Source organism: Cydia splendana, chromosome 6 (genome assembly GCF_910591565.1).
Source record: "Cydia splendana chromosome 6, ilCydSple1.2, whole genome shotgun sequence".
NCBI lineage: Eukaryota > Metazoa > Arthropoda > Insecta > Lepidoptera > Tortricidae > Cydia > Cydia splendana.
Genome location: NC_085965.1, coordinates 7,319,363 through 7,344,887, shown reverse-complemented (window position 1 = coordinate 7,344,887; position 25,525 = coordinate 7,319,363). Strand labels below are relative to the sequence as shown.

Below are 25,525 nucleotides of genomic sequence, written 5' to 3'. Positions count from 1 at the left end.
TATAGTACCTATGCGACTTTCACAAATTGCTATTGACTCAATGACCTTGAAGTTTTTAATTAATATCCAAACGGTTGAGTCGACTACGGGCATTACGGCCCTTAGGCAAACGATATGTTAAATCAATCTCTTTTTTTCCTAGGACCCTAATGAGCGCGTTAAAGCTGAACCTCGGTGGAGCGCCCGAAGGCCCCGCTGGCACCGGCAAGACGGAGACCACCAAGGACTTGGCGAAGGCCGTCGCCAAGAAGTGTGTCGTGTTCAACTGCTCCGACGGACTGGACTACAAGGCGCTTGGGAAATTCTTCAAGGTATTATATACAATAACATACTTACAATAGTCATATGTCATATCGCAATAAAACTACACGGCACAAATGGCCCATCTGTCATTTCACGAATTGGAATTTTAACTGTTCAAAATAGCAACTATTAAAATTGACATTCTAATTATTTTTATTTTAAATGTCCACTTATATGAATGTAATTGGCATAATTTCTGAAGATATAAGAAGCGGCTTTATAGAACCGATATGTAGGTACAATAAAGGTCCAGTTAAATAATACATTTAAAAAAAAAATTACATTAAGTATAATATAAAAGACAGGAAGAAACCGAGTCGGTTACAGATGGGAAGGATTCATTCCCATTTGTCTCCGCCGGCCACAGATGGGAATGGATCCTTCCCATTTGTGCCCCGCGGGGACAGGTGGGAAAGAATCATTTCCATCTGTTGTCCACCCCTGACCGGGGATGGAAATACACCTCTTACAGGGACATTCCTGTTTGACTTCTAGTCTCCACTTTGTCACAAAGTACATCATTCAAACGACAACATTCCAAGAAAGATCCTATTCGGTGACTGATGTAATTTTTATTTCTTCCCTCAATAAGTGTTGGTGAGGTACATATAGAGTAGCTATGAAGACGTTGGGAGTTCACTGCAAGGCCAACATAACTTATCGCGTCATTTATACGTCCAACCGCAAAATTTCCTAGCTACCTTATGAATGAATTATTTCATAATCTGTCCATGCAATTTTGCAGCTCGCTGTACCTAAATGCTTCCTTAGAGATTGCGCCATAATTCACTACAGATGTAGTGCATAATTGTTTTCCATCGTATTTTCTCGGAAACGTTCGTATTTGTCATGCTACTTCAGTCAACTTCAGTACTTTTTGTACCGAGACTGACTGGAATACTTAGCAAGACACGTTCTTACGTTTCCGTGAAAATACGATGGAAAATCATTATGCACTACTTACAGCTGTAAAGAGAGCGAACTTGGGTTGACCGACTGGACGCCGCGCCGTCCTGTAGGTCGTCCTAAGTATCGGTGGGCGGATCGAGTGGACGCAGATCTCGGGGATCTCGGTGTCAGTGAAAACTGGCGTGAATCCGCGCAGGACAGAGTAAAAAGGCGTGCTCTTGTGTTGGAGGCCAAGACTCATTTTGGGTCATAGCGCCAAACTAGTAAGTAGTAAGTAAGTAAGTACTACAGCTGTACTAATACTTGTTTCCTTATTTAGGGTCTAGCACAGTCCGGCGCATGGGCTTGCTTCGACGAGTTCAACCGTATAGAGCTGGAAGTGCTGTCCGTTGTGGCGCAGCAGATCCTCTCCATCCAATTGGCGATCTTGCGGAAAGAGAAGCGGTTCGTCTTTGAGGGCACGGAGATTAGCCTCAACCCCTCCTGCTCCGTGTTTATCACCATGAACCCTGGGTGAGTCAACATAACTTTTTGTGCAATATATTATCTGTTGCTGTTTACCTGTACAAGAAGAGTGATCGGGACTACGGAGATTTGATTCCAGTGAGTGGATGCTACTGTCTATTGGCTCCTCTACACGATGGGCCAACGCCGGCCACTCCAAGGGACGCAGCAATGCGGTAGAATGAGATAGCAATATCACTTGCTCCCTCTAACGCATAAATGCGTCCCTTGGAGCGGCCGGCGTTGGCCCATCGTGTAGAGGAGCCATATAGTGCAACAGATTTACTCCCTCCAGATTGGAGCAAAACTCGATTATATTGTGGTATTTCTTCCATCTAAAAACGTTAATTCTAATACCTTGTTGATGTTCCTACCTTTCCTCCTACCTTCCTTCCCTTCCTTGCGCTTTCTCCCCCTTCTTTCCTTCCTCCAAGGAAAAAACGGAACCCTTCCCAACAAACAAAATATCCTTATAAAATTAAATTTATAAGGGCTAAATACTCATAGTTGTTTTAAAATAGCATTCATTATGTCACTAGGTACCTTTTAACCCTACAATGCATGACTTTTTTGTTTTGAGAAATAAAATTATATGTGATAAATATATGTGTTTACTTTTAGGGAAAAATAATAAAAAAAATATACAACGCATATTTTGGAAAATAAAAGGTTTTTTATGTGTGTTCCATATGTGGAACTCCATGCATTAAGCTATAGAGTTTATACATATAGAAATATATCGCACATTTTCGTTTTTAAATGTTCCATTTCTTTTTGTAATGCTATCAACAGGTTTTATGGTTGTGGATTGCTGTTAAGTGACTTTTATGGATTTAGCGACCTTGCATGATGTTTTTGACGAGATTTTTGTATTTTTACTTAGTCCTGATGAGGCCAGCTTGGAGCTCTAGTGGTGATGTATTACCAGCATCAGAATTACCAATGACTATGCAAAACTTCTGGTATTATATGTGGACTCTACAGAATTAGAGTGTAGGACGTGCAGTTGATCATGGAACACATTGGTGACCTATTGTTGAACTTGATACCAACTCCGAAATTCTGACAGGTGATTCCGATGTATAGAGTTGTGATATAGTTAAAAATAAGTCATATGTAACTGGCGTTAGCTCAACTAACTCAGGACATGGCGACCGACTATTTTCTGAATCGCTAAATTCTTCTGAAGCCTGATTTATTGTTGCCAGCAATGGCCAGCATTATTTCAAAGTCGAATTCACGATCGGCACCCGAAAATCCCATCATCCAGATCCCGATCATCTTTACTTACAAAGGATTGATAAATAATGCTCATTATCCGCATCCCGTAAGAATTACTTTCGCATCATCTAAAAACTATTCGTAATTATTAATATAATCAGCTGTTGTCAGCTCTAAAAACAGGTTAACGATTTTGAACCTTATACCTTGGACAGAAGTTCTCACATGCATACATATTTTAACGTGAGTGTGCCGTAAAACCATAAATAACCGTTCCTACAGATTACGCCAAACTAAAACTTATGCCAACGTCATAAAGACTCTTACAAGTGCAAGCGTTCCTCACTTGTTTTGTATAAGCAATATGAACCTCAATGCATGGTGTACCATATCGGGAACGTTTAAAAATATTGCTCGACGCTATCTAAACATTGCAAAACTATAAAAGTCACAATATATATGTTTTCTTATTGTTTAACTTTAAAATGATTTTTTGTCGCACTTCGAAACTTGTCAAAACTGATTTTTGCACCAACTCCCGAAATTTGACCGATCGCCCGACACCTTGGATATTTACTGCTACCTAGCGGCAACACGCCGAACTATTGTAGTAGCTTTGAATGTAAAGTAACCTTCAAAGTATAACAGATGTCGCTGCCTACCTGATTCTTGATACAATTCGTACATATTTCGGTTGTGCCATATATGGAACTGTATAGGTTGTAGGGTTAACGGCTCGTTATAAGAAGATTTGGCTAATATTACCTTTATTTTTATAATTTGGCCATGTAGACGTTAATAAATCCAATTAATATGGCTACAATAAGGGTTCAAAAGGTTTTGTTCTTATAGAGGTTCATTATAAGAAGATTTGGCTAATATTACCTTTATTCTTATAATTTGGCCATGTACATGTTAATAAACCCAATTAATATGGCTACAATAAGGGTTCAAAATGTTTTGTTCTTATAGAGGCTGGTTACATTGCTTTTTAGCTGTATAATATTCAAAGCAGTGTAAAGGCTTTTCATGTGGCCAATTATTCTTATAAAAGTAATGCACAAGATAACTATGATTCTTTTTGACTCACAGGAGCATGTTATTAGATGTCTATCCAGCAAACAAGTTATAGCATTTTATATGGTACTTACAAGAATTAAAGCAATCCATATTCACTTATATAATAATTATAAAGGCATTATTTTCTAAAGTGTTGTATTAAAAGGTTTTACATAAATAGATTCGCCACTACGAAATGAACAATCTGATACCAAATTATCAGCCAGTGGTTCCGTAGAGGATCATTTTATGGAATTGTATTCACGACCAATCACAAAGTGTAATGGTAATTTGGATGAGTCGGATGTCTACAATTATAGCATTATTTTTTTAGTAGGTATAAAATGTGACCATCTAATGTTATGTAAATTAAAATCTTTTGTTTTTAAATTTTTTGTCAATATCCGCGGACAAGCAAAATGTATATGAGTATATCTATATAGGTACGGGATTTCACTTGTGAGAAAGGAACCCTAACGATATGTAAAATAGCGAATCATAAGCAACATCTGTTGCTATTATAAAATTTTAACTCTCATAGAGTATTTGTAGACGTTGTGCTAATTGCTTTTGCTCTTATAATGGCCTTGCTCAAAACATGTCAAAATAATTAACCGCATTTTTAGCACAAAACAGCTTAAATTTAAGGGCGCGTTGATAAGTGATAACACAACACACTACATACAACATTTTACCATGAAATTGAATTCCCACACAGTTTTCATAGTAAATAAGCAAATATTCGGGTAATCTAGGAATATATACAAATTCAATAACTTACCGTTTTCTTTTCAGTAACATGGATGACACTTGTTATTTTTATGTCAAACTGTTACAAACGTAAATCCCTAAAAAAAAACATTTATTGCAAAGTCATAAACGCACAGTTATAATTCCCAAAGACTTTTTAAGAGCCTCTGTTTTGCCGTTATGAGTTTTACTCCCTTAAATCTGACGATAACAACACGAGTATAAGGGCTATTGCCCTTATTAATGTTTTCTATATGATTCTTATAAGTAGGTATATTAGCTTTTTAAGAGCACTTTTCTTGCCATTATAAATTTAACTTCCTTGTTGCGTGTCATAATAAAGCACGTACAAGATAAGAAAGCTCACAATAAAGCAACTACAATGGGTATATAAGGTAATTGTCCTTATAATTTGTGCCCAAATGCACACTTATTAGCGGATAATATGGCTCATATAAGAATATTATTTTTGGCATTTTAAGCCACAACAAGAGGAATTTTTGTTTGTTGGGTTAAGGTATGTTTGGGTAATATCGGATGCGGGGGAAGAACGTAGGAAATTCATTTCCGCCAAAATAGGCTTTATTTCTTAATTTTGACAACAATGTGCATGACGCTATTTCATTGCACTTCGGACACCAGTGTCCCTCCGCCGCTCAGTGATATCGGATGTGTTCTACGCGCCTTTAAAGGGAGCAAGGTAATTTTGGTCATTTTTCTGGCCATCCGATCTTCGCCCTGTAATTTATGTCGAGTATTGTGATAAATCTGTGGTTTTTTTTGTGATTCAGTTGATGTCAAATTTCGTTTTGAAGGTTTATCTTTAAATTAATCCAATCAAAACAGACCTAGGACTGCTGTAGACCGATTTCCGATCTTCACCCTTGCAGGTAAAGATCGGATAGCAACAATCCGACCTTTACCCATTTAAAATTCAGCAGTGATTGTCAAACTTTGTTTTTTTATGACTGCAATAACTCTGTTTTTATCGTAATTATTTCGTTCCTTTATTTTTATTCGAGGACGGTAATTCAAAAGGAAGAGATATTAGCAGTGTACGTAGCTATATATGTATGAATTTATACTATTACTTAGGAAATTGTTTCTATTGACATATCACACTTTGAGAGCCACAGATTTACCAAATTTTCGTATATGGGTCAAGATCGGATGCAAAAATGCAAAGTCTTAAACATTTGATGAGAACTTTTAAGTTTCCAGCTATTCGTGGCTGAAATTCATATACGTTGGATGAGGTTAAACATCGGATATACTCTTTTAGATACCTTATTATCTGAGCATTAGAACCGGTTTTTTTTCGCCATCCGATGTTCGCCCGGGATGACAAATTCATCGTTACCCTCGAATAAAAATATGTCTCATCTTTACACTCGTATAAAACTGAAACCGTTGAACATTGAAGGTTGCCAATATTCAGGCTTAAACTTCGGTTATTATTTAACGATTTGCACCATATTTCTAGAAGCTGACACGTACTGGGCTCGAGAAAAAAAAACATTTCGCGAGGTCTCCCAATTAGTCCCAAATCCGTCCGGTATTACCCCAACATACCGTATAGGATCACTCGTGCGTCTGTCTGTCCGTCTGTCACAGTCTATTTTCTCCGAAACTACTGGACAAATTAAGTTGAAATTTAGTACAGATATGTAAGTTTGTGACCCAAAGACGGACATGTAACGTAAACAAATGAATTTTAAACATGGAGGCCACTTTTGGGGGGTAAATGAGAAATTTAAAAAATAAAGTTTTTCAAACTATATCGTGTTACATATCAAATAAAAGTGCTTATTGTAGGAATCTCAAATATAATTTTAGAATTAACAGTTTAGAAGTAATTCAAGAAAATATGCAAAAAATTACCATTCCCCCCGCCCCTTTTATCTCCGAAACTACTGGGTCTAAAATTTTGAAAAAAATACATTAAATAGGTCTTTACCTGGTCTTTACCTATAGATGACAGGAAAATCTATTAGAAATATGCAGTGAAGCGTGAGTCGGACTAATTGCTTAGTTTTTAATCCTACCCCTACGGGTTTTTTAAAGGCAATTCACTCGCGTTTCACATATAACAATTTTGAAAAAAATATATAAAATAGGTCTACCTATAGATGACAGGAAAATCTATTAGAAATATGCAGTGAAGCGTGAGTCGGACTAATTGCTTAGTTTTTGATCCTACCCCTACGGGTTTTTTAAAAGCAATTCACTCAAAGTTCCACATATAAAAAATACATTGTTAAAAATTGAGTAATGGGTCAATTTTTGAAGAGGGTGTTTTTCCGACATTTGTATGGCAATTTTTTATTTTTGGAAAATCTAATTTATAATCATAGTTTTAGGAAGGGTTTATAACAACAAAAAATATACTGTACGAGGCACCACTCTACTTTTTATAGTTAGTTAGATATGGACGTTTAAAGATCGACATTTGTATGGCACTATTTAGCCATTTGTAAGGCGCTTTTGATATATGGCATTTTTTCGACATTTTATGGCAGTATCTAATTTTTTATGGCTATTTATTATTTTTGTGGCATTTATAAGACCCTAGCGACATTTGTGTGGCACCTTTTCGACATTTGTATGGCAATATGTCGACATTTGTATGCCACAATCGACATTTGTGCAGTCAAAATAGCCGTATAAATATCGCCATACAAATGTCGCCTACACAATACAACCGATTCAGTTATATATTTTACTATACATATATTTTAACACTATATTTAGAACTATGACTTTAAAATACACATTTTTATTTCGACTGTGTACCAGCATATTAAGCGTCCATACAAATGTCATTGTAGTCGTACCAAAATATATCGAAAGAGATTCTTACATGTTTTTATATAAATTAAACTGTTTCCGCGTCCACATTCGATGGCAATCGACGCGCAACTAACCGTCACTATTGCGTCATAAATTTAATCTAACCGTTATCCAATAGACAAAGAAGATTTTGGGGGGTATCTTTAAGTCATAACAAAACAAGTGCCGCGCGGGACAACGATAAAAAGGGGAAGCCTTGTTTTATTGAATAATGCATAAATTTATCGAAAGGATTAAATCACTTCTCTAGAAAATGCTCTTTATAAAATTACAAAGTTATTCATAATACGTTGCGTACATCCAAAGTTATGATTTTTTTTATTGGGATATGCCGCCACTGGGACACGCGAAAAACAGCAAATTTCGCCGTTTTTGGAACTTCAAATGCGATTTTGTCAGACATAAATAATATTTAAGGTACAGATTTACATTTTTTTTAAAGCTTATAAGACATTGAATGAAAATATATACATGCCCAGTCTTTTAGTCCTATGGACTTCGACTTTTAGCCGTGGGACAACAAAAAATGCTAATTTGAAAATTGACCCTAATGTACGGAACCCTTGGAACGCGAGACCGACTCGCACTTGACCGGTTTTTTTCATTACTCGAAACTGCTATCAACTATATATAACTAACTTGAAAGACGACTTTAGCATTTTTTGAACATTTTATATTGTAACCCTTGGATCTAAGTTATACATACGTTATCTCAAATTTCAAAAATAAATCTGTGTATTTGGCACTCTTTTGTGGCCGTTGCATCGCTTACATAATAATTAACAATAACCTAAGGACTAAAATCAGAATATGAAAACATAGATAAATTCTAAAATAAGTAAATATTCAAAAACTAGTCCCCATTAGTATAGGTAGTTAGGGTCCAGCTACCATGTACTTCATGGTGGGTGGCGCGTCCTCGAAGACCAGGTCATGTTCGCGCGACAAGTCATCGTACTTCACTTCAAAGACCGTCTCCCACCCTTCTCTGTCGGCCCCTATCTGGGTCCCGTACCCTGTCATCCACCCTCCTGTTTTGAGGACCCCTAGTTCAGCACACTGTAGGCGTCTGTAAAATAGATGGAAAGCAAAATTCAGTCATAATGTCGTATAACGTGAAGATACGGTATGTGGTAATATGATATAGTAAGGTCATTACGGATAAGTGTGGAATAGGTACTGGTAAGTGTGGCTGGCCGTCACATTGGGGCAGTTTACACATTGTTTATTGCGAGTTCATATATTTGAGCGTTTTCCCAAAAATAAATGTACATTTCATTCGTCTTCAAAATATTAATAATTCCAGATCGTCACATTTTTGTATGAATATTTTTTTTTATTTGTAAGAACGTGACGCACTGGAAAAATATTTTTTCATACAAAATTTTGGGACCCATTTTTTCATGTATGAGGCGTGAATTTACAAATGATTCTGAGTAAAATGAGCCCAAGAAGTCAATATTTTGAAGACATAAATGAAATGTACATTTTTTTTGGAAAAAACCTTTATTTACCACTAGTTAAACGCAACGCAAGTAGCAAGTAGCAAACGTATGAACTCGTAATAAACACTATTAAAGTATGTGTAAACAGGCCTCAATGTGAAGGCCAGGCACACTTGTCCCAATGCCACACTTACCCGTACTGACCTTACCTAAAATACCTGATAAAATACAAATACGTAGTTGTAAAAAAAACAGTAATGGGGCAACGGGATGTCCTTTACACGTAAAGTGGAGCATGCGCTGACTTTACGTCAGTACCGTCAGTAGTGTCAGTAGATACTAACCTAGAGATGTTGAACCAATATACCAGTAATACTTACCTCGTTTTTAAAAACTGTTGCGCTATTCCACACCTCCTGTAGCCCGGCATTACCAGTATGGTGGCGTCATTTAGATACTCTTTCAGATTCAATTCTTTCATGGGTTTGTACATGTCCGAAGTTGATTTGAAGACTGCTATTAACTTTCTGATTTCCTCGAGACTGTTTTTCTGGAAGAAATATGTATACTTTAGGTGTTGTCAACCAATAAGATATACTGTGTCTATGTAGATTTCACATATTTCTCAACGGTTACATAGCGCAAGAGATGTAACTACCACAATAAAATAAAACTTTTTTATATCTTTCTGTTTTGTGGTATTTATGGATAGATATTATATTCCTGTGTTAAAGTTTTGCTATTACAAGTTTCAGAAATATTGGACCGAATAACTGGATTATTCTAAAAAAACTCTTAAAAAAATAGAACGCCGCCGTGCTGTCCTATTATATTAGAATAGAATAGAATAGAATATGTTTATTGCTCACATATTGATCTTACTCTACAAGTACAATAAGGTTACAACATGTTACCCTACAAGGGCATTGCAAATACACGTGCATATAAAATATGTATACACATAAGAAAGGTACACTATAATTTATCTATTTATCTATTTCTACGCCTATTAAATATAACAAAATTATTATTTTATTATCTTTGAATTATACTTATTTTCATTGAAAAACTCTTGCAGGGAGTAAAAACTGTGGTCTATTAGGTAGGTTTTTAGCTTAGTAACAAATATTGTGTATGTTTGCTCGTTAGTTATTTCTTTTGGAAGGTAATTATAAATTCTTGTAGTCATTACGTGAGGGCTCTTGTTACTAATTTGTAAGTTACTTGATGGTATGGCTATTTTATCTTTATTTCTTATATTTATGGCACATGTGTGGCGGTCTGTTGCTTTTGTATATAAACTTGGATTCATGCGGACAAATTTACTGGCTTCTAGAATATATAGACACGGTAAAGTTAAAATTTTTAAGTTTTTAAAGTGAGGTATACAGGTTTCAAGGTTTTTAATATTTGTAAGAATTCTTATGCACCTTTTTTGCAGTATGAATAGTTGTAGTATGTCTGTGCTATTGCCCCACAAAATGATTCCATATTGCAGGCAGGTTTGGGTAAATGCATAATATGCAGCAACGGCCGTTTTAAAATCTGTGCTTTTTTTAATATTTCTTAAGACATAGGTAAATCGAGAAAGTTTTGTACTAATTTTGTCAATATGAGATTTCCAATTGATATTTTCGTCGATATTTATACCAAGAAGACTGCAATTACTAATTTGTAGGAAAGTATTATTCAGGTATGTGTAATTTATATCTATTGGGGATCTTTGATGGGGTCTAACTGTATAAGGTTGGTTTTTTTTAAGATTTAATAGTAAATTATGGTCATCAAACCACTTAACAATTACGTTTAGGATACTGTTCATTTTTTGGTTTACTTCCTCATTATTTTGACTGGAGAATACTATGGAAATATCATCGGCATATAAAAAACATTTGATATTGATGGAGTTTATTATCTTTGGCAGGTCGTTAATGTAAATCAAAAATAGGATACAACCTAGGACACTACCTTGCGGAATGGAGCATGTTATTTGTTTAGTTTCTGAATATATTTTCTCAACGATTTTCCTTTTAATATCATAATGTTCTACTTCAACTAATTGGATTCTGTTCTTCAGATAGGACTTGAACCAGTTGTGGGCATCTCCACGTATCTCTATTCCGTATAATTTATTTAGTAAAATGTCGTGTTTGACACGATCATACGCTTTACTCATATCAAGCATTAGTCCAAAAGCAGAATGCTTACTGTCTATTATATTTATGACTTCCTGAATGAATTTGTAAACAGTGAGTACTGTACCTCTCTGCTTTCTAAAACCAAATTGGCTATCATCAAATATGCTATATTTTTCACAAAAGTCTGATAAGCGTTTGACCATAATCGATTCAAAGATTTTAGAGAAAGTTGGCAACATTGCAATGGGGCGATATTGGTCTGGGTCGGTTGGGTTTTTTGTTTTAGGAATAGGTTTGATAACGGCTACTTTTAAAGCATTTGGAAATGTACCTGTTGTGAACGATTGGTTTATTAAAAATGTTAACGGAAGAATCAGCTCATTTGAACATATTTTCACTAGTGAGGGGGGTATTTCGTCAATTCCGTAACTGTGTTTGTTTTTTAAGTTCCTTATTGTCTTTTCAACTTCTATGTGGTTTGCCGGAGATAGAAACATCGTATTGTGTGTGGAGCTAAGAACTGGACGCCCGCGTGGTTGATTATTATTTGTATTCATTCCAACTGAAGAAAAGTACGTATTAAAAAAGAATTTGCTATCAATTGAGGTTGATCTGTCATTGTGTCGTTTATTTTAAGGGATATGTTTTTCTTAGGTTTATTTTTTAAGTAAGGTTTTTTTGTCTGCTCTCCTATTATTTTCCATAGTGTTTTTATTTTGTTGTTCGAACTATTTATCCTTTTATTATTGTACATTTTCTTTGCTATAGTAACACTTTTCTTTAATATTTTTGTATAGGTTTCCAAATATTGAATTAATATAGGCTCAGCTAACAAGGTTTTTTAATAATCGTTTATGTAGACAGGATTTTTTTATTCCAGGTGTTAAACACGCTCTTTTTGGGGTTGCTTTAGTTTTCTTTCGTTTCTTAGGTATGCAGTAGTTGAGTAACATTTTCAATATATTACTGAATTCGTTGAAATTTTCATTTATAGTATTTTGCGGAGATAGGATGGAAAACCAATAAATAGTTTGTAGTGCCGTTTTAAATAATTGTACATTTCTTTCTGAAAACGATCGTTTGTAGTATGTATGACTCTCGTGTTTTTTATTTATCTGTTCTTTCGCGACAGGCACTGTGACATCCACATTATAGAATATTCTAGTATTTAAAAATACTTATTTCATACAGGTATCGCAGGTCTACATTTCCGAGCTTGGTTTGTGACCCCGTGAGCTACTTTCGAAAGATATTTGAAATATCCGGTTTTCTCCCGATATGCCCGTAGTGCGCGTTGGAGGGTCTGCCATCTTATGGCCTGAATCGGAAACATATGTGCACATGTAAATTGCCAAAGCAAGTGCTATCATCTACCGTTCTCGTCGGTACGTTTCCTTGTGCATAGTAGGTTCTGCCATCTTGTGGGCTACATCGGAAGCATAAACGACACATTTACGCCTCGCGCCAAAAATCTGACGGCTCCTATGCTGCCCTCTATAGTTCATGTACGGGGCCTATAATGAATACATACAATACATGAACATAGGTACTTTATCTTATTCTCAAATCAGTAAATATTGCCCCATAAAGGGATGAGCATAAGATTTATACACCTTCTCGTTTCAATAAGCCAGCCAGACAAACCTTTATCATTTCCAAGATCTGATCCCAGTTGAAGTCTTCCGTCACGAGCGAGACACTTGACACCCCCAATATATCTCCGGCGTCATCCCCGTGGTCTTCGCAGCAGATGACAGTGCGGAGCCTTGGGTCTTGCTTTAACATATTCAAATATTCTTTATACGACTCCACTGCCTCTGGATTCTTCGTGATACCTTGGATGAAGAAACTGTATTAGTTGCGCAAAAATGTTTCTAAATGCTTAATTTGTCCTAATGCGTTCAAATATTCTTCACGGAAACGTACGAACGTCGAACGTGTTTCGCTATTTCAGTCAGTCTCGGTACAAAAAGTACTGACGTTTCTAAGAAAATATGATGGAAAATAATTAGGTATGCACTACGAGTACATCTGTAGAAGAGAGTAGGCAATTAGAGTTTTAAAGAAAGTTTCTGCTTCATTGTAAAACAATCAATGTTTTTCGTTTACCTAAGCATGAATAGTAGTTTAAATATTAATAAAAAATTGTCATGTCTATACCTGCTGCTTTGTGTACGACTTCGTCCGCCGCAAAGTGTTTCAACCTCAACTCCATGGCCTCGTCAACCCTCTCAGGAGGCAAGTCTTGTATCCTCAGCTTCAGCGCAGCGCCATCTTTTGATTTCGTCTCGAATCTTAGCCACACTTTTTCGGTCATTTTAGAACAGTTTCAAAGTTCAGCCACGCGTGTTTCGGCGATGACGATAACGGTCTGAATGAAACTGAATGCCTAATCTTATTACTTATCTCGAATTGTGTCATCACTAGTGTTGGCCGAACGTGTTATTCATTAGGTACGAGTTATTATTACAAATAAAACCAATAATGAAGAATTAATGGCTTTAATTGGACTCAAAAGTAATTTTAAATTGGATTGAAATACTTATTTTAATGACTTTAGTATTAATTATTTACCAATTAAGATATTTTCCTTCACACTACGGTGAAAGAAACCGTACAAACACCACAGAAAGGTCTAGTTTCCCTTTCCCTCTAGATTGGAATGTAAGGCACGGTTGTACGTAGAACCGGATAGTAGTAAAACGGTAGTAGAGAAAACGGTATTATTTTTCTTAATTTAATTACTTAAATATTTTTTAATAATCAGTAATTAATTATAACGGGTAACGCTACAAATCACAATCACAACACTGAGTAATAAAGTTTATTCAAATATGATAAAAGATAGGGAAAACATGATAATGTGTGACTTCGACATTTATTGCCAAGGTTTGACATAAATTGTGCTGCCAGTGGCGGATTTACAGTCTTTGCCGCCCTAGGCCCTGTAGCTGCCTCTTTCTCGGCACCCATCATAATGACTACATTTTGAGTTATTTGTACTCCATTTTGGACTTCACGGCCCGATAAATCCCGGTCTTTTGATAGGCTTGCGTGGGGATATAGATCCAACACGTAGAGGCCCGTTGGAGAGCTTTAATGTCATGTAGAGTTATTTGTTATTATAATTAATAAACTTTTTGACACAATTTCCCGCCCCTAATATCTCGCCGCTTTAGGCCTACTGGGTCTTACGGCAAATCCGCCACTATGTGCTGCTATCTCTTTTTGTAGGTCCATAAAAATAGGCGATGGAAGACAGGCAGGGTCTGCTTGATCCCCAAGCAGGGTCGCCCGAGTGGTCAACCGTCTGGATACAGACCCATAGTGCTGCTGGACGAGGTGGGTAAACTGCTTGAGAAAATCTTAGCTGACCGCCTCGTCCAACACCTGGAAGAAGTGGGCCCAAACCTCTCTGACAAGCAATTCGGCTTTCGTGCGGGCCGATCGACAGTCGACGCATTAGACCACCTGAAAGCGCTCTCAAGAGAGGCTACAGATGGCGGAAATGTAATGCTGGCAGTCTCCTTGGATGTCAAGAACGCTTTTAACAGTCTCCCATTCGAAACGCTTAAGGAGGCACTTCGTTTCTTTAGAGTACCTACCTATATGCAGCGGCTGCTGAACAACTATCTGGAAGATCGTTACGTAGCGTGGGAAGACGGAAATGGTGAGCTTCTTCGGCGACCGGTTGAATTGGGTGTCCCTCAGGGTTCTGTCCTGGGGCCCACGTTATGGAATGTAGGGTTCGACTGGCTATTACGGGGTCCAGTCCTGCCAGGAATGAATGTGTTGGCCTATGCAGATGACACTCTTATTACGTGCCGGGGTTTCTCATATGAAGATGCAGCGAGGAAGGTGACCATTGGGACCTCACTTGTGGTTGAACGAATCCACCAGCTGGGCCTCGAGGTATCCCTTCCAAAGACGGAAGTTCTGCTCTTCCATGGTCCGAGGAGAGGACCCCCTCGTAATGCCAACATTAGAGTGAATGGGGAGGTAGTGGCAGTTAAGGCCCAAATGAAATACCTTGGCCTCCTTTTAGACGGCCGCTGGCAATTTAAGGCGCACTTCGACAGTCTTGCCCCTAGACTGATGTCCACAGCTGCAGCCCTCGGCCGGCTGCTTCCTAACGTGGGTGAGCCAAATTCAATATGTAGACTCCTTTACTCTCGTGTCCTGCGGAGTATGGCCCTATATGGCGCTCCCATATGGGTTGATGCCCTTTCTGCCGACAATAGGGCTCTGCTCCGCAGACCACAGAGGGCAATATCTTTGAGAGCTGTACGTGGGTATCGTACGGTATCGTTTACAGCGGCAACGATCCTGGCTGCAGACCCTCCCTGGGACCTTCAGGCTCACATTCTTGCGGAGGTTCACCGCTACAGAGCTGGGAGAAGAGCGGCGGCAGAGTTCCCAGATGGAGAAGAAGTCCGAAATATCCGGGCATCTGCACAAGAGGAAACACTTCGCCGATGGAGGGCAGAGCTCGACGATGCAAAATATGGACTGATGACGGTAGATGCAGTACTGCCGCATCTAGAACGTTGGGTGGAAAGGAGGCAAGGAACGCTAACTTTCCACATGGTGCAGATACTTACTGACCATGGATGCTTTGGTAAGTACCTGCACCGCATAGAGAGGGAGGAATCCCCCATGTGCCATGAGTGTGGCGCACCTGTAGACACAGCGCGTCATACTCTCGAGGAGTGCCCTGCATGGGGGCCCCAGCGGGCCACCCTTCAAGCAACACTAGGTGCAGACCTTTCGTTGGCGAGCATTGTTAATGCCATGCTCGACAGCGAAGAGGCATGGAAGGCGATGGCCTCCTTCAGTGACGAAATTATGTCGCAGAAGGAGGCAGCGGAGCGTGCGCGCGAGGACGATCCTGACGCGCATCCACTCCGCCGACGACGGGCTGGGGGCAGAGCCAGGCGCTATGCGCGCCTGCTGCCTCCGCCGTAGTGGGCTGCGCAGGGCCCCGGGGGAGTCCCTGCGGTTAAAAGCTCACAGGACTGGGGTGCTGACCAATTGGCACCCAAAATTCCCACGGCCTGCAGGCCGCCCGCTGGGGCGCACGTGGTCGAATGCTGATAGCGACCCTGTCCATCTAAAGCGGAGTTGGCACTCGTTGGTGGTTTTAGACGGTAGTCCTCCACTGGTTAGTCCGTCATCCCCCCTGGTTCCCCCTGACCAGGTGGCATGCGTAAACGCATTTCCCCAACGTAAAAAAAAAAAAACAAAAAAGGTCCATAAAAATAGAAAAATGGAAACCTTATAGGAAAATTATTAAACGTGTCTGTCTCGTGTAATGTGACTATCTGAATATCAGTATATCAACACTAGTTTGCTTTCAAACTGACTGACTGAATTGAACTGACGATGTCTGCCTTATCAGATAAAAAATATTATTGACTATCTTCAAAACACAGTTAATTAGAATGGTGTCTTAATAACAAAACTTCCGTGAGACACAGACATATTAAACACACACACATATTACACACACATATTATATTCGGTACGGAGTGAAACATGTCGAGCGTTTTTCGACTTAGATACGTGAGTGACCAGGCCGCGTAGCCAAGATGCCAATCGCTTACTCTCCGTAGCGATCGAAACGCAACTGTCACTGTCGCGCTAATATGGAAGAGTGATAGAGAGACATAATGCTTTTCGTTGTCGAAGCGATAGCGATTGTAACCTTGGCTAGGCCGGCCGGTCTTAGTATATGGTGTCTTTGAGAATATAACTTAATTTAAGCTCAAGAATTCAACTTTAAAATTAACGGATTTAAAAAAACACGGATGGTGTAGTGCAACAGATTCCCTTCCTCTTGCTGGTTATTCTGCACGCAATACTTCTTCATTATAAAGAGTTTATTTAACTTGAGTGAATTATAAAACTGAAATAGATATTATACTTAGTTATAAAACTGAAATAGATGTTATATATTCGCTTGCCCTTATCTCATTCATTTGGGGTCGGCGCAGCATGTCTTTTTCTTCCATACCTCTCTCTCGCCCGTCATCTCATCATTCACTTGCGTTCGTTTCATAATATCTCTCACACAGTCCATCCACCTTTTCCTCGGTTTTCCTCTCCCGTTAATTCCCGCCACATTCATTCGTAATACCTTTCTCGTCACGTGACTTTCATCCCTCCGCGTCACATTCCCGTACCACGCTAGGCGATTCGCTCTTACTTTTTCTTAGGTAACTAATGAAAAAGTGACCAAACCCTCCGGTGGCGGAAGCCGGATTCTAGCCGTTCATTAGTTCCGCGGCTAACGCCCTGAACCTCTAGGTTACCCTGCCACAAAATTTTTCCCGAAGTTAATTGTTTAGGGGAAGAACTCGATTATCGCATTATTCCTTTAAATTCCCATTTATCTTGTGCTTTTTAGGGTTCCGTATATACCCAAAGGTTAAAAACGGGACCCTAATCGCTGTGTCCCGTCCAACCTGTGGTTGCTGCCGCCGCCGCCGCCAATCGTGCAATGTCGTGGCCGAGCCGTAAGACTCCGCTGTCCGTCTGTCCGTCCGTTTGTCTGTCACTAGGCTGTATCTCATGAACCATGATAGCTAGACAGTTGAAATTTTCACAGATGTATTTCTATTGCCGCTATAACAACAAATACTAAAAACAAAATAAAATAAATATTAAAGTGGGGCTCCCATACAACAAACGTGATTTTTTTTGCCGCTTTTTGCGTAATGGTACGGAACCCTACGTGCGCGAGTCCGACTCGCACTTGACCGGTTTTTCCATTACCACCAATCCAATCTGCCATTAGAAAAAGAAGTATTATCCTTCGCAAACCCAATCATCATCATTACACAGACTTACGCTATTTGTTCCACAGTTACGCGGGCCGTACAGAGTTGCCGGACAACCTGAAGGTGCTGTTCCGGACGGTGGCCATGATGGTTCCGGATTACGCCATGATTGGCGAGATCACGCTGTACTCCAACGGCTTCGTGTGCGCGGGCCCGTGAGTTTTACACTTCGTCTTTATTCGGAAACCATCGCAACTAAGAGCGAACTCACATTGTCCGATCCGATTTCGGAAGAAAAATAGTAAAAGAGTGCCTTTAAATATTTTTTTCACCACACCAGCTGGTAAAGGCTTGATTGTTCAAAAACAAATAAGATAAGAAAAGTTACATTTTATTCACATGTGAGGCAAAGTAATCAAATGCAAATTTTGAGTTGTTTTCTTATGTTTGCTGGTAGGATTGACTTTTAAATGATGATTTTGAATGCTAAATATTTGATAACATTCATTTTGAAATTTACTTTGATTTTGTTTCATATTTTACAGTTAGTTTCCTTGTGTTGGTGTGGTGAAAAATTTTGTGGTTCACTTGGTGGCAAAATTTGTTTAACCCTCGTGCCTTGCGAGGGTCAAACAAATTTTGCGAGGGTTTCCTCGCAACGCTCAAGATTCCATTTTTCGAACCATTCGCTACGCTCGTGGTTCAATTTTGAAATCTTTCGCTTGCACGGGTATCAACATTAGCACGAGAGTGTAACAACAAAAACAACTTTGCCCCCTTGTGAAACAAATAACTATTTAATTTGTGTGATAAAGAATTACATAATTAATTAATAGATTAGCGCGCAAGATCGTGCAGGCCTACAAACTGTGCTCCGAGCAGCTGTCATCCCAGAACCATTACGACTACGGCATGCGGGCCGTGAAATCGGTGCTGCTGGCGTCAGGGGCCCTCAAGAAGGCCTACCCTGAGAAAGACGAGGCTCAGCTGGTGCTCAGGGCCATTATAGACGTCAATATGCCCAAGTTTCTTTCACAGGTAAAGTTGAAACCAACCATATTTCAACTTTTACGCATAACGCGCGTTTTTTACAACAATCGCTGGACTCTGATAGTGATAATGATTTTTAATAAAAACATATTTTAACGGTTTAAAATTCAGCTTTTTCCATTGACGTATAATATCTAAGGACTGGCGTTACGGGCACTAAAATGGTACTAGTTCAGCGGTCTTACTCACGAATTTCAGCCAATCGTGCAGTCTAACGCAACTAGTTGCGACCAATAGCGCGCGTAATGCGAACTCATCGACCAATCGCGCGCGTGATGCAAACTCATCAACCAATCGCGTTGTAACGGTGTCACACCGCTGTACTGGCCCCTGTCATGCCTCATTATTATTGCCCGTAAAGCCAGTCCCTAGATATCTATGTCAATGGCTTTTTCTGTCATTAGGCACTGTTCCAAAAAGTACCATCGCCCACACTGTTAACTGTACATCGGTGGACCTTATGGGGCTATTCATAAATTACGTCATTTCAAATTAGGGGGGAGGGGTCTGGACATCGGATGATGGTAGCATGACGTAGGAGGAAACGGGGTCATTCGAAGCATGATTTTTGGATGATTTTAGGGGGGCGGGGGTCGAAAATCGTCAAAAACGATGACGTAATTTATGGACAGCCCAAGTAGCATTGCAAGCTGTATATAAGCTGTATTAAAGTTTATTTGTATACTATAAGCTGTACAGTTAGGCTGTACAAAGGCTGTATAAGCGCTTATACAGCCCTTATAAGTAAAAAAAGGGCCGAAATTATACAGCCTTTGGCTTTATTAGAGCTGCAGAGTAGCTGTATAAGCAATACATAAGCTGCATAATAGCTGCATTACAGCTATATTTCGGTGTAACAGGAAACCTTAACACTACAGATAATCTCTTTTAAGTACGATATAAGAATATAAGTTTTAAATGAGTTATAAGAAAGAATTACAAGAGAATAATAATCATTTAAGAAACTAAAATGTCTTAATCTTGTTCATTCGTAATATAGTAATGGCGACAATAAAGTGTTATAGTGGATGGTAAAAGTAAAAGTAAATATTACACAGGACTTGAATGGAATTTTACATTATTGGTAAGTGCGGATTATTATTTATTGTGAACCTGTGTATCTTTTCTGGCAAAATATTTACGCGCCTGCAAAATAACAAAGAGAAACCATAAGGAAAATATCAAAAATCGGTAAAGTTACTGTTTGTTTTTAAGGTTAGAGTATCAAAAATATTTATAAATATTAATTCTAAGGCTAAACAATTTATTTTAGCTGGTAATCATAACACGGCGTTAGTCTGCTAAATATTTGCAAGTATTTCTTTAATTATATTTACAAATACGTTTTTTTTTTATTGTAAAATGGCGACAATTTTTAAACAGCCTACAGGATAGTTGGAGAGCATTATAATCTTAGTAGTTGTGCTGTGTAATAAATGAAGTGTCTTTTACAGCTTTTGTAATTAAAACAGCTTTATAATAGAATATTTGTATTCGTTTGGCTGTATTTCGGTTCTCCGTACATAATTCTCTTTAGAGATCCGTTTAACAAATAAAAAACCTGTACTGCAACTGTCATTCATTAAAAACATTCGTAAAAACTAAAAAACTAAAACTATTGCCTACGTCAAATCATGGGATTAGTTGTCAAGCGGACCCCAGGCTCTCATGAGCCGTGGCGAAATGCCGGGATAACGCGAGGAAGAAGAAGACTGTAACTGTCATATATTCCTTTAGTTTTATAATACACTTATTTTCAGAAATCATTACACTACTATACTTATACGAGTGTAAAATTACGCCAAAAGATTGTTATAAGCGACTCTATCAGTAATACAGAAAAAAGCTGTACTATAGCTGCCATTTATTCATTTGGTTTTATAATACCCTTACAGACAGAAGTTATACAACTACTATTCTTATAGGAGAGTAAGATTACGCCATAAGAAATAGCTTTAAAACGGGGTTGACAGATACATTTGTACAGCTACAAGTGCCAAGTGATACTACAATACAGCCTGTATACAGCTTTTACGATAAAATTAGCTTGTAGTGTTTCACAACACTTAATGTTTTAAAACGGAGTTGACAGATACTTTTGTACAGCTAAAAGTGCCAAGTGTTACTACAATACAGCCTGTATACAGCTTTTACGATAGAATTAGCTTTGTCTCTCACAACACTTTTAGTTTTATAGTAGATTTTTTATATTCTGATAAAGCACCCCATGCTTCCGCAGAATCCTTTATAATGATTTTATACAGCTTGAGCTGTATAATGTCTGTAAAGTACCTTTTATACAGCTTAAATCTTTTCTGACACTCTTATACGTCCCTTAAATCACTCTAAGTTCTTAATTGGCTGCTATATTGATGTTGCCGACACTTCCATGCTACTTGGGAGCCCCCTTGTAATAAGGTCAACCCATGTACAGTTAGGAGTGTTACTGTTTGTACGAGACCATTTTATAAAAAGTACACCAAATAGGTTGTTCTTCTAATATTTGTAGAGTTTGTCTAATTTCTTTTCTCTATTGCTGCGTTTCACACCAAAAAAATAATTATACTGGTATATTATATCGTTTTCGTAAAATCTGGAAACATATTTATTTATTTGAACAATCCGAATGAATTGAAAATTTGGTCCTTTTCGAACTCAAGGTCCGTCCCGTAATTCGTCGATTTTTTAAGGCGTTAGCCAAAAAGCTTAGAAAAACGGTTGTTGTTCTTTCAGGACGTACCCCTGTTCATGGGTATCTACTCGGATCTGTTCCCTGGAGTCCAAATACCGCAGCCCGACAGAGACGAGTTGACAAAGTGCATCGTCAAAGAGCTAGACAAGCGCAACCTGCAGGGCACTGAGTGGTATCTCGAGAAGATCATACAGGTTTTTATTTATGACATTATATTATTTAATGACAGCACAGGGAGCCAGTGGCAAGGAATAGATTGGAGCGTACCGGATATGACTCGCATGGCTTTGTTCAGTTCGACATCTACTTTAGAGGTGTGGGCACTGCCTAGCCACGCCGCGGCACAGTATTCTGCTGTTGAAAACACCAGAGATAGCGCTGATGTTCGCAACACTTCGGCACTTGCTCCCCAAGAGGCTTAGTTTTAGCACGATGCTGTTGCGACTCTAGAGTTTGCGCATACAGGTACCATACCATACAGGTAGACTCTGACATTATGCTGAGGGGCGGTCACTTTTTCGTCCGTTCTTTTTCTCTTAAATATGTAACCAACAATTATGAGACGTAAATAAATGTAATACTATTCTATTATATTCTAAAAATGATCAATACAACCAGCTTTCTACTGAGTATATCTAAATATGAAGTCGTCTTTCATTCTCCAAACTTTATTCCTGACGTTGAAGACTATGACTGCCTGTACTTATACTTTTCCAAGATATTGTACTTGTATAGAGTTAGACCAAGAAAAGTCTGCAACGATTTTGATAGCTCAAACTTCTATGATATTATGACGTATAAATAACACTTGCACTGCGTATGCTATCAAAATCGTTGAAGAAGAAGAAGAAGAAATACATTTATTTAACATCTGGGCGTTGCAGCCTGATCTTGGTCTAACTGTAATAAACAGCGTCTTTCAATTTGTAACATGGTCCGAATGCTACCCGCTAGCCCAACTGTATAAAGAAATAAAGTAGGTACTGTATATGTAGTAGTCCGGAGTAGGATCCAAATGCAAAACTTTACATGTCTGTTTACGTACCTTCAAGCAGAGTTAGAGTAAATAAGTTAGACTTCTCCTTGACATGCGGATCAAGAAGATCCCGGATGTCAAAGAGTAGCGATCACAATGTTCACTTTTCCGCACAGATTTACGAGATGATGCTAGTGCGCCACGGATTCATGGTGGTAGGCCCACCGATGGGCGGGAAGACCCAAGCTTACCAGACACTAGCGGACGCCCTCCGAACTCTGCAGCTGACTAAGCCTCCGCCGCGCCACAAGGAGTTCGGCGCCATATACAGGATTATCAATCCGAAAGCGATCACTATGGGCCAGTTGTATGGATGCTTTGATCCTGCTTCGCATGAGTGGTAAGTAAGGTCCTGTCATGGTTGTTGTGGACCTTCAGAAAGGGAGATAGAATAGTCTACGGAGCAGAGAAAGCTGTGATGCGTGTGAATCTTCAGGATAGTGTTTTGCGTTTGGTCGAAAATAATTTATTTTTGCTATCTTTTAATAAAAGAAGATCAGGACCGATTACTCTTTCAAGCCTCTTCCTTTACCATATTGTCCTATTTTTAGGGTAACGGTCTGGCTACGACATTGCGCGAGTGGCCAGGCCGTAAGGGAAAAGGCACTTGTCCCATCGGACTTTATGTATTCCAATGATTACCTAATGTTCAGGTCAGACGGCGTACTAGCGATAGCGTTCAGAGAGTACGCCATGTCCATAACCCGCGACCGCAAGTGGATCCTCTTCGACGGGCCCGTGGACGCCGTGTGGATTGAGAACATGAACACCGTGCTAGACGACAACAAGAAGCTGTGCCTCATGAGCGGCGAGATCATTCAGGCACGTTTCAACTCAATCTGCCACCCAACACTAGCGTCTCCTAGACGCCGACGCTCAAAAGACGCTAATGTGGGGTGGCCGTAAAGCTTACCTGTTCTCAAAAAATCTAAATTACGAACTTGTTTCTATCGCGGTAGGTTGAGTTCTTACAGAATGTCTGTCCCGTCCGAATATTGCAAAATTATCGCCTTGCGATTGTCAGTATCCTGATAATAATCTTTTCATCTGATGAGAATCTTTAGTAGCAGAGAAAAATACTTTTCTATTTTTGCAGATGACAAACAAAATGAACTTGATATTTGAGCCGGCGGACTTGGAGTTCGCCTCTCCGGCCACCGTGTCTCGATGCGGGATGATCTACATGGAGCCTGAACAGCTAGGTACGCCCGCGGATAAAACGCCGCAAGCGATCCCATGACGCTCCCCTGACGCTAAAGAGGGTGACGCCACAGGGGATGCTAGGGGGTATTCTCCCCTCCCTCTGGCTAGCAGCGGATGTTACGGGAGGAGCGAGTTCCACGTACCACCCCCCAATGTGCTTCCCCAGCCCGGGGCTGAGATGCGTAAATGCATTAACCCCTGCGTAAAAAAAAGGTACAGACACGCAATTACATTTCCACGAGCGCGATTAATTAGACTCGAGAAAGTGACGTTACTATCTCATGGCAATGTCACAGCCGAACTGTAAAATTTAGCTAAACCATATGTCCTCTTATCAATCATCTTTCAATCCTTTACAGTTTGGCAATGTCGCCTCTTTACTATCATTAAAGTCACTATAGCGAAAATTTTAGTAAATTACGGAATACAACTAATGACATTAAAATGGTTTAACTGAATAAATAATTTTATTGCCATTCGTTTTATTTCTTTCACGTAGGCCGAAAACGAGTGTATATGACACCGTAAGATTGTCAACCCGTTAGTTTATAATCTAACATAGGTTAGGTTAGGTTAGATTATAATCTCCCTAGCGTCAGTTTATAATGTAACTAGCGAGATTATAATATGACGAGTGTTTACAATTTTACGGTGACATATACATACTGCTCCCTTCAGGCCTCGCTCTTACTCGTTTCGTCCAGCCCTTTTCCGATTGAGTCAGTGTTTTGTCGAGATTCTCGGCGATCGGCTCTCGACGAGTGTGTACAGCCGGCATTATATTTTTATCCAGGGTGGCGCGCTTTTCTAACGTCATACAACAGGTGGCTCAGCAAGAAGCTGATCCCGGAGCAGTTCGACCTGATCATGGAGCTGATCGACTGGCTCGTGCCGGCCATCTTCGACTTCATGAGCGTTAAGTGCCAACACTTCGTCGCCGTCGGCGAGATACATCAGTTTTTCGTGAGTTCAGAAATTCTACCTATATGTTAAATATTTTTGCGACTCCATGAAGAATTGTCTGCGATGATGAAAAAAAAACCGGACAAGTGCGAGTCGGACTCGCCCACCGAGGGTTCGTACTTTTTAGTATTTGTTGTTATAGCGGAAATACATAATCTGTGAAAATATATTTATCAACTGTCTAGCTATCATGGTTCATGAGATACAGCCTGGTGACAGACAGACAGACGGACAGTAGAGTCTTGTACGGAACCCGAAAAATTGAATTCCAAAAGGTGCACCTGAAGTTTCTAAGTGAAGGCTAGCTTGGGGTTCAGGGACTAAGCTCAATCCCTCTTTTAACAATGGGAGTAGGCAGGCATAGCCTGTGTGTGTATGAAATTAGTCCAGTTTTGACAAATATTAATTTCCTGGTTTTCAAATTCAAAAATATTTAATATAATATTTTCATGCTTTTAACCCTTTAACAATTTGACATTCCGTTCTAGTCATTCGATTTCGAAGCGTAATTCTTAAAATATAGAGATGCGTTTTTGTTTTAAGTATGATGGCAAGTATTTTGCCGCTACTGACTAAGGGCCACTTGCACCATCCCACTAACCCGGGGTTAACCGGTTAAACCT

The 25,525-nt window shown here is 39.1% G+C and overlaps 2 protein-coding genes across 2 annotated transcripts in view; one reads left to right on the top strand and one right to left on the bottom strand.

Moving 5' to 3' along the window:
• Positions 1–25,525, top strand: part of LOC134791327 (dynein axonemal heavy chain 3) — a 114,882-nt gene that overhangs the window by 39,404 nt on the left and 49,953 nt on the right. The window contains exons 24-32 of the mRNA XM_063762344.1: positions 143–311; positions 1,532–1,725; positions 18,045–18,173; positions 18,795–18,996; positions 21,742–21,894; positions 22,853–23,076; positions 23,390–23,558; positions 23,833–23,938; positions 24,733–24,902. Of these exons, the coding sequence (XP_063618414.1) occupies positions 143–311; positions 1,532–1,725; positions 18,045–18,173; positions 18,795–18,996; positions 21,742–21,894; positions 22,853–23,076; positions 23,390–23,558; positions 23,833–23,938; positions 24,733–24,902 (1,516 nt within the window). The remainder of the gene's footprint in view (positions 1–142; positions 312–1,531; positions 1,726–18,044; positions 18,174–18,794; positions 18,997–21,741; positions 21,895–22,852; positions 23,077–23,389; positions 23,559–23,832; positions 23,939–24,732; positions 24,903–25,525) is intronic.
• On the bottom strand, positions 8,353–13,536 carry LOC134791839 (uncharacterized). Its single transcript, XM_063762971.1, has 4 exons — positions 13,340–13,536; positions 12,824–13,014; positions 9,422–9,591; positions 8,353–8,665 (listed from the first exon to the last, which is right to left on the bottom strand). Exons 1-4 carry the CDS (start codon positions 13,494–13,496, stop codon positions 8,473–8,475), a joined length of 711 nt encoding a protein of 236 aa, XP_063619041.1. The 5' UTR covers positions 13,497–13,536; the 3' UTR covers positions 8,353–8,472.